Genomic DNA, 9,774 nt, shown 5'->3' with positions numbered 1-9,774 from the left:
TTCTTCAGTTCAAAGAAGAAGCAGCTCAGGGGAGACCTTCTTGCTCTCCACAACTGCCTGAAAAGAGGTTGTAGTGATGTAGGAGTCAGCCTCTTCTCCCAGGTTGCAGCAATAGGATGAAAGGTAATTGTCTCAAGATGTGCCAGGAGAGGTGCAGGTTGGATACTGGGAAAAACTTCTCTGAAAGAGTGGTTGGGCACTGGAATGTGCTGCCCAGAGAGGTGGTGGAGTCACCACCCCTGGAGGCATTCAAGAAAAATGTAGATGTGGTACTGAGGGACAGGTTTAATGGGGAATATTGGTTGTAGGTGGACAGTTGGAGAAGATTATCTTAGAGGTCTTTTCCAACCTTAATGATTCTATGATCCTATATTTCAGCTGAGATCAGCAAAAGGTGAGTGTAGCAGAGCTGCTTGAATGATCCCTGTTCTATTTTTTTCCTTTAAAAGGCTAATTTAGGAGTGGCTGAAGAGCGTAATTAACACAGCTACAGCCTCTCTTATCACCACCTCTTTCTCCTATAGCCCAATGCCAGTACTCTTATCCTAGATAGTGTGGCTAAGCAGATGGGACATGTTTATCTACCCCATAACCCGCTTTCCTTCTTTGCCTGGGGAGGCAGCATAAACCCTTGGCAATATAAAATTGCTCCTTTTAAGTTGACAGACTGCCTTGAAAAGGGCTAGTGGGTACGATGCCTCAAGATTTCATGGTTGGCTGGCTTATGTTGTGGGGTGTATAAAAAATTATTGAAAGCTGAGTTTAGCTTGGGTATTATTATGCATGTAACCTTCCATGCCTAATTGCACTGAAGCTTGACTGCTTTGAGAATATCCCGAGTTGGAAGGGACTCGTAAGGATCATTAAGTGCAACTCCTCCCGCTGCACTGCGAGAGCAGAAGTCTGGTCCCCAACCAGCATAGTGCTCAGGCCAGCAGACTTGTTTCTGCAGCTCTACTGCTCCCTCCGTCGTACCGAGGGCTGTGGGTGGAGAACTGCAAGTTACAGAGGCTCACCCTCATTTTTAAGCGGGTGGCAGCCCGGTCCGAACGGAGAGGGGGAGAGGCCGCGCTCCTCGCAGAGCGCTTAGAAGTTCGCGAGCCCCATTGAGCATTGACGGGGCTTTAATGGCACGGGTGAGGCGTGGTGACACAGCCCCAGGGCACGGCGGCCGTCGGAGCTGAGCGCCGCACAGAGCCGCGAGGCCGGACGCCGTGTGAGGGCTCGGCGCCGGCGCTCCGGCCATGGCGAGCGGGTGGCTGTGGCCGTGGATGGGGCTGGCCTGGCTGCTGGGGCTGGCGCGGCTCGGAGCCTTGCCCCTGACCGCCGGACCACGGGACGAAGTGCAGGCGGCGGCGCTACAGCGGCTGAGGGAGGTGTTCGACATCGAGGAGCTGCCCCCCGACGTGCTGCCACGCAAAAAGCCGCCGCAGTTTATGGTGGATCTCTTCAACAAGGTGGCCGACGCCAACGGCATCACCCGCGCGCCCGGGCTGCTGGAGGGAGACGTGGTGCGCAGCTTCGAGGACCGAGGTGAGCCGGGGGCGGCGGGGGGCAGCGCTGCGGCGGGGCGGCGTGGGCAGCGGCGGCTAAAGGCCGCTCTCCCGCAGCTCCCGTGGAGCAGGACCGCTTCTTCTTCGACGTCAGCGCCATGGAGAGGGGTGAGCAGGTGCTGAAGGCCGAGCTGAGGGTGTTCAAGCTGAGGAGGAGGCGCGTGGCCAGGAGAGCCGATCCGCAGCACTTCTGCAAGGTAAGTGGGAAATGAACCGTCAATTATGTGCATCCTTGTGGAACTGCTAATAATCCGGAAGGGAAATGAGAGAGGAATAGAGAGTGCAACAGCTTAGTATGTAAACTTGCTTTATTTTTATTTCATTATTGTCCTCGGTGCAGAGTGGCACTGCGCCTCCAGCATGCCGAGAAGGGATGCAGGGCTCTGGCTGCTGGGATGCTATCTCTGGAGGTACGCTTCCCTTCGGGCCCACACTGGACTTCTCTGCTTTTTGAGGTGTTTTGAAATTGAGATGCAAATTTGACTGATTCGCTTTTGAAGTGATGATGTCAGTATGGGAATTGCTCCCTGGCACCGACTGCATCTTGTAGCAAAGGAGAGTCGGACATTTTGCAAACTCGAGGGCAAAGATACAGTGTGCTGGAGAACTCTAACTGTATTGAAGTACAATACAGGATAATAGCGTAGTCCTGCCTTTGAACTCATAGGATCATAGAAACGTTTCAGTTGGAAGGGATCCTTAAAGGTAATCTAGTCCAGCTCCCTTGCAATGAACTTTTCAAACACATCTGCTGATACTCATTTTGCTGTTGAACAAGCTGTAAACAGCTTTTAGCATCAGTTGGAGCAGCTTTCCATTTAAGATGTGGAAAAACTCTATCCTCCCCATTTTGCTGGAAGAACAATGGCTGTCATTTCTCACTGCTCTGTTCTGTTGTGTTGCTCTCCTCAAGGTGGAAGTGTATGAGCTCCTGGATGGTAGAAGTAATCCACAAAAAAAAAATCTCATTGCATCAAGATTGTTGTCTCTGTACTCAGAAGGCTGGGAAGTATTCAACGTCACACAGACGGTAAGCAGGGAACTTTTGGTCATTTTTAGATCTAAAATATCTGTTATGGCAGTGCTCAGCTGATAATTTGCTCTTATTGCTGGGTTCTGTGGTCAATTCAAACTGAAGGACAGAGCAGGGGGAGGACCCTACTCATCACACTCAAAAGTACAGGTTCTTAGTTCTCTGATGAGAACTAAGTAACCCAAACCTAGACAGCAGGAGGGGTGTCAGTCCAAGTGTGGCAGTGTGATTGAAGCACGCTTGTCCTTAGACTGTCAAAAAAGAAATCATTGATAATGGGATATGAGTAGTTTTTAATTCCTCTTCTATTTTACCCTAGTCCGTTTTTCTTTTTTTTTTTTTTTTTTTAGATGAGATCTGCAGTGTAATTCAATACTGTATTTCTGGAATTTGTAATGGTTAGAATGTTTTTCATCTTAACTTTGTGTATAGTATTCTCTATTTGCTGGTTGGAAGATTTGTTTTCTAGATATCCTTCAATTATATCAATATCAGAATGCCTTTCCTTAGCAAAAATACAAATGAGGTTTCAAACGCTTTTTGAGGCTTAAATCTGCTCTGACAGTGTTTTTAGTTGCCTGAGCTTTATGATCAGATTGAACAATATGCTTGAATGATTGGTTGAGTTGCATCGTGTGCCATAATAGCCTTCCTTGAGAATGGCCTGACCTTATTTAGTAGACTGTAATTAGAACAATTAGAGAAAGTAAATTTGCCTGATTTCTTCAAATAAGCTAATTTCTTCAAATGCCACATTTGCGTTAGATTTAAATGAGTTTTAATGGTATGGAAAGTCTGGAGAGTTCTGTTACTAAGATTACTAGGAAAAATAAGGTTCTGTCTAAAGTCAGGGGTGATTTATTTTATTGCTAATGTTAACTTTTAGGCTCATTATTCACTAGTAAATTCTCCAAAAATTAATTATCTTTGTGTAAATGTAACTTTGGGGAATGTATATGATATTTTAAAATGCTGAATTATTGGTTTAAATATTTAACTCAATTCAGCCTTTACAGTTACCTCACTTCTGTGATTGTATATGTATTTATAGTCCTATATTGGTTGCCTGTTCTGTTTTCCTCGTGTAAATTATTCTTAATCACAATGCAGCGGAAAGATTATTGAAACAATATTTTCTTGTTTCATTTTCATTACCAGGTTTCCAAGTGGGTCGGAAGCAGTAACTCCAACCACGGCTTTTTGATAACTGCAACACACTTAGTCAGCAATAGGATTGAACACAACCTGGTTGCATTTGCAAAGGGACAGGGCAATTTGCAGGAGAGCAGAAATGCTCTCCTTGTCCTCTTCACCAACAGTAATAAACGGAGGTCTTCCAGCTTTGTACCCTCTTCTACAAGTAAGTTCACACAACAGTAACTCTATTTTAGAACATGAAAAATTCTAAGGGAAGCTTCAATTATTTTCGTTGTATAGAGAGATGGGAATTTTCTTCCTTTTTAAAAAATATCATTATTTACTTTGTCTTTGTGGTGATGTTTGCATGGAAATTATAATTTTCACCTTTAGGCTGAAAAAACTCAGTGACCTGAAAAACTGTGAAAGTGCTGGTAAAGCAAATGGGAGTAGTTATGAAGTGCAGTTTTCAGGAGTGGAAGAAGTTGTTAGATAAGCAGTTTTAACTTCTCTGTCCTTTGCTTGTTTTTTAAACACCTATTTAACTTCAGTGACTAATTAGCATTGTTACTAATGGCTTTTTTTTTTTTTTTTTTTTTCATCAAAGGCAACGCCTTTATCCCTTAAATTACAAAACAATACTGCCTTACCTCTCCCACGGGTCCTCCAGTAAAATCAGCTAAGGCTGGATTTTAGAGGCTGAGATAAATGCAAAGAGCAAAATCTGGAATGAGGAGGAGAAGTAATGGTTTGGGCTTGGAGGGTCTTTTTGGTAAATCATTGCATTTGTACATCAGAATAATTAAGAACCAGGTGATAAAACTGATACAAATCAAAACCAAACAGTTTAAAAAAAAAAAAAAAACAACCAGAAACCAGCCTGTTCTTTTTTTTTTTTTTTTTTTTTTTTTTTTGTTATAAATAGAGAATTACTGTAGTGAAATCCTACATCCCAATTTAATCAATATAAACCTTTGTATGTGATGCTGTGCCAGAATTGGGGAACTGATTCCTATTTCTAAGATTGACCTGTTGCTTGTGGGTGGAAGAACAATCTGCAGAAATTCTTCTTCTAGCAGCCTGCACACCAGTGGCTTTCAGCCTGTGTTCATGGATCTCGAGGTCATCACTAATATTTATCACAAGTTCTTAGACTGTACATTGAGAAAGTAAAGGGATTGTCAGTGAGCTTCATTCTCTAGCTGACTTTCCTTAAACATAGTCATAATATTTTCATATCCAAAACATAATTTTTTTTTTCCAAAACGACTACTTTTCAGGAAAGCACTCTATTTTCAAGCATATGGGTAGAGTTGCTGAGAGGAGAATACTGGAGAGAAGAAAAGAATGTGGCCTCCACCCTTTGTTAGCACTTCACAGCAGGTCTGATGTAGGAGTAGCCATACAAAGGTCATTAAAACCATTCTGACCATAGGTGTCCCTGAAAAGGGCCCCTGGAGTTTGCAGAATGTAAAGCTTTTATGTTTCTGCTAAACTGAGGCCTTTTAGTCCACATAGGGAAACACAGACCTGGCAGATTTTGAAAAGCAGCTGAAATGACAATTGAGTACACACCTCTCCCAGTGCTTTCATAGTCCTGTCATTTTAGAATGTTCTTTGAAATCTTTGATGTACATTTTCGAAACAGGTTTTCTTGCAGCTTATTGTACTTAAAGAAAAAAGACTTTGAGAAAGATTAACACATAGCTTCCTTCTTAAACCAGAGCTGAACCCTGCCAAAAATGATGCTTTGTTACGTGTGCCTCGTGAAACTCTGATAATCAAAAACAGCAAAGAAAGGAAGAGCAGGAGGCCTCGCGCTGCTGCAGCACCTTCTTCCAAAAGCCAGGTAACAGCATGTCATCGAAGAGAACTCTATGTTGACTTCCATGCCATTGGCTGGTCAGGATGGATTATTTACCCAAGTGGATACAATGCATTTTACTGCAGAGGATCCTGTCTTTTCCCCTTGGGGGAAAGTCAAAATGCAACAAACCATGCCACGGTTCAGTCCATAGTCCATACACTTAAACTGTCTCAGGATATCAGCACACCCTGCTGTGTTCCAGATGAACTGAAGTCCCTCAATCTCCTCTACTTTGATGACAAAGAGAATGTGGTTCTTAAAAATTACAAAGACATGGTGGCAACAAGGTGTGGTTGTCATTAACAGGATTTTTTTTTTTTTTTGTACACATTTGGCATACACTTGGATTCAGTTTCCTATTTGCCACTGAAAATACCAAAGGTTTTACCTTTGGTATTTTGGATTATGGGTCAGGTGAACCAGAAGCTCACCTGCATTTGAAATCCTCTCACCATGGGTGTGTGGAAAGGAGTTTTAGGCAGGTCTTCAAAGAGCCATGGGTTTGTAATGGCTCTGCTTACCTCTGTGGAAAACTCTGTGCCTGTAAACCAGAGGAAACCATCAGGAACAGGAATTTTGTTACGTAAAAGATCCCAAACACATTAAGTGTGCATTCAAACGAAGGTACTGTTTCATATGTTAAAGCTCTGAATATCCAAAAGAGTAACAGGCATGCTATCCCATAGGATATTTAAGGGACCCATTATGAACATTGAGTCCAACCTGTGGCTCCACACAGGACCACACAAAAATCAGACCTTACATCTGAGAACATTTTCTGGACATTTTGTGAACCCCAGCAGCTCAGTGCCATAACCACTTTCCTGAGGATCCTGTTCCAGTGCCTGACCACCCTCTTGGTAAAGAGCCTTGATATCTAGCCTGACCATCACCTGTCACAGCTTTATGCCATTCCATTGGGTCCTGTCACTGAGAGGGGAGCTCAACACTGCCCCTCAGCACACCCTCGTGAGGAAGCTGTAGGCCGCAATAAGGTCTCCTCTCATTATCCTCTTCTCTTGGCTGAACAAACCAAGGGATTTAATCTGTTCTTCAAATGTCTTTCCCTCTAGACCCTTCATCATCTTTGTGGTCCTCCTTTGGACACTCTTCAATAGTTCTGTGGCCTTTTTGTACTGTGATGGTCAAAACTGCGTGCAGTACTCAAGATGAAGCTGCATCAGTGCAGTGTAGACAGAGCAATCACTCCCCTCAACCAGCTAGCAATGCCGTGCTTGTTGTACCCTAGGATCCTGCCTTAATCCAGCATGGAGGTGCTGGTCTCAGTAATGCTACCTCATTCAGCTTTGAATGCACATGATTCAATGGGAATATAAATTCCTAAGCAGAGATTTGAGGCTAAGTGCCCAGAGCTGACCTCAGAGATCTCTTCTAGGTAATACATAAACTGCAGATGGTAATGCACTTCTTCCCCTGTCCTGTCTGCAGTTTTACCAAATACAGAGACCACCTTATAAGTCCCTCTGGGACTTAACTAGGCAATCTGATGGACACAGGACAATATATATCTGGGCATCAGCAAACTTGGCTTCTGGCTCAGTGCTTGCACCTCTATGATGAAGGGTCAGCCGATTGTACAGTGACTATACAATAAGCTTGGGTTGCAGCTCCCATAATTTAGACAGAAAGGAAAAAAGGTAGTCCAAACTTTGAAGGTCTGTTAGAACATGCTGGCTGCTGCCCTGGTCATGTAGTTAAGGCTGGTTGGATGGAAGGTACTTGATTTTTCCCTTTCATTCTTTCTCAATCCATAGGAGAGGATCCCCACTAGGAGGGGAACCCATGAGGTCTTCGAGTCTTGCTACAGCTTAATGTGGGCAGCCATCCCATTGCAGTTTCTTGATCAACTTACTGAGTTGTAACTTCAGCCTATTTAGGTTTCTTGTCTTCATTAATCCTTGAAGGAGGCTGGCACATCACAAAACTTGACATCTCCCAACGGTAGAAACATCATGAAGAATTTTGAATTTTTACTCCAATGAGATTTATAAAAAAAATAAAATAATAAAAAAAAATATTTATGTACATTTTTTTTCTGTAAATACCAATGTCTGTAATTAAGAAATGTATTTTATTTAAAACTCAAATGCTTCAAGTATATTAACTTAATCTGTAATAAAAACACAACTTTTGAAATAAATGTATGTAATGTAACATCACAGTTTTCTTTCTGTGCTGTATTTGAGCTACCTTCCCAAAGTCATAATTCAAATACTTTGCCAAAAGAGGGGACATTCACAGTAGTTTCAATGGACAATGAATCAAAGCCTCTGACTCCATAAATGAATATAACAGACAAATAGAGTAGATGCTGAGGTTCTATTCCTTCAAGCTGGGGGAAACGTTGTGATGAGATCCCTGTATTTCCATCCAGCAGACCACAGGAAGAACTGTGTATGTATGAACCTGTTCAGTACAGGTACAAGTTTCAGAACTGCAGTATGTGCCCAGTGTGACAGAACAAATGTGTTTATCCTTTCTGCAGAATAACCCCTGGTTGCTATGCTAGTCATACCTCCACGTGTTCAGAATTCCTATACAAATGTCCCAAATTCTCCCAGGTAAGATTTGTGTAGAGTGAACAAAATAAATAAATAAATAATAAAGGAAGTTTATAGTTAGCATGATAAGATGGAGTGATGGCAGGTTGGTGCTAACTGCTGCACTAGCCACTCAGCCATTGGATTCAGAACCAGCGGCAAAAGGAGCTTGGAAGGAGAAAGGGTCGTAACATCACTTTACTGATTTATTGCCTGGCTTGTTCTTTTGCATTATTTTCCTTTCATCACACAAATATTCGTGGCATTTTAAGTCCTTAGGAACTGCACCTTTTTTAGTGAGAGTCCAGAGAGGTGACTTCAGCTGATGTTGTCTATGCTTGTTTTAGTAGGGATGCTAAGAAGTGAAGCCAGCAGTTTTCATTGCCAGCTAACACTGGGAGAAGGACTGCCTTTGGAACAGACTGGTGGAGGCAGCTTCTGTGTGCAACATACTCCAGTCTTCTGTCCATAGCACGATGAATGGTTCTAGAACCACCATCTGTGTATCAGCTGCAACTTTCACTGTGCAACTCAGAGAATTATCCTTTTATTTATTTTTTTAGCTACCCTATTTTTTTTAGATTCCAGGAAAAAAAGAATGTTTTTCCTTTGAAAACCAGATAAACTCAGTAATAATGAATATTAGTAAACACAATGCTGCACCAAAATTGGTGAAATATGCACAGTCAAGCTAGGAGCACTCAATAGTTTTGCACACATTAAATTATTACTTTTTTTCTGCGCCACTCAACATAGTCTCATTATGCCCCATTAAACCCTGATAATTAAAACAAAATATATTGGAATTGTTTATCCTGGACTTTGTAAGGAAATGAGCTTCATAATAATGCCAAGGGAAAAAATTTATGCTGCACCAGAACTTGTAATTAGAATAACAATTAAGCAAAAGTATGCTCCTGTTTTATTTATATATATACATATTTATATATATATTTAATAAAGGCACAATTTGTTAATTGAAATAAATAAGAATTCCAGAATAAGGAATGCTACAATTTGGAACTTCAGATTTAGCTGAACACAGCACATTTAGGTGGGATGCCAAAAAGCAATAGCTATGGTTTTGAAGAGAATATAGGCAGTCTTCAGAATGGGTAGTCTAGAAAAGAACTGGTGGCACAAGATGGAGTTGTTATTTTGTATTACATTGCAACAGTGCTAAGAGAGAGCAAGAATGGCAGCAAAACACTGAGGATTCCATAGAGGATGTTCTGGATTTGGAACTAAAGAGGCTCAGGTAAGTGAGGTGCATGCAGTCACATCATGTTGGCTGTTGTGTGATGGGAGAGCACCAAGCCTGGCCCAGTTACCTCTGCAGCAGGATGTTAGTGGGCTCTGGGTATGCCGTAGGGAGAACACAGACCCATGAGAGATCAGGTTCTGTGGTCTCCCGTTTGTAGAACCATTTGTTCTTATAAAGAGTTACTAAGGTGCTTCTGTCATGAGATGTAGAGAAAGTTGCTTCTTGGCACTGAAATATGGGAAATGTGCTGGGAAGTTTGGTGACTGGTGAGGCAGAAGGGATTGGTGGGGAGGAACAGGTTGGGGATAATTCCCTTTCAGAGAAGAGGTTATAGCAAGGTGGGGATCAGATAGAATGGT

General features: G+C 42.4%; 1 protein-coding gene across 1 annotated transcript; it reads left to right on the top strand.

Annotated features, from left to right (window-relative positions):
* Positions 1-1,244: 1,244 nt before the first annotated feature.
* On the top strand, positions 1,245-5,893 carry LOC306947107 (bone morphogenetic protein 7-like; the record flags this gene model as incomplete). Its single annotated transcript, XM_079536311.1, has 5 exons — positions 1,245-1,533; positions 1,611-1,750; positions 2,467-2,583; positions 3,745-3,946; positions 5,448-5,893. 5 exons carry the CDS (start codon positions 1,245-1,247, stop codon positions 5,891-5,893), a joined length of 1,194 nt encoding a protein of 397 aa, XP_079392437.1.
* Positions 5,894-9,774: the final 3,881 nt, after the last annotated feature.

The sequence above is a fragment of the Tetrao urogallus genome, assembly GCF_951394365.1.
Source record: "Tetrao urogallus genome assembly, chromosome: 5".
NCBI classification, from domain to species: Eukaryota; Metazoa; Chordata; class Aves; order Galliformes; family Phasianidae; genus Tetrao; species Tetrao urogallus.
Note: the sequence above shows the minus strand (reverse complement) of the source record. Positions and strands in the feature narration are given on the sequence as shown.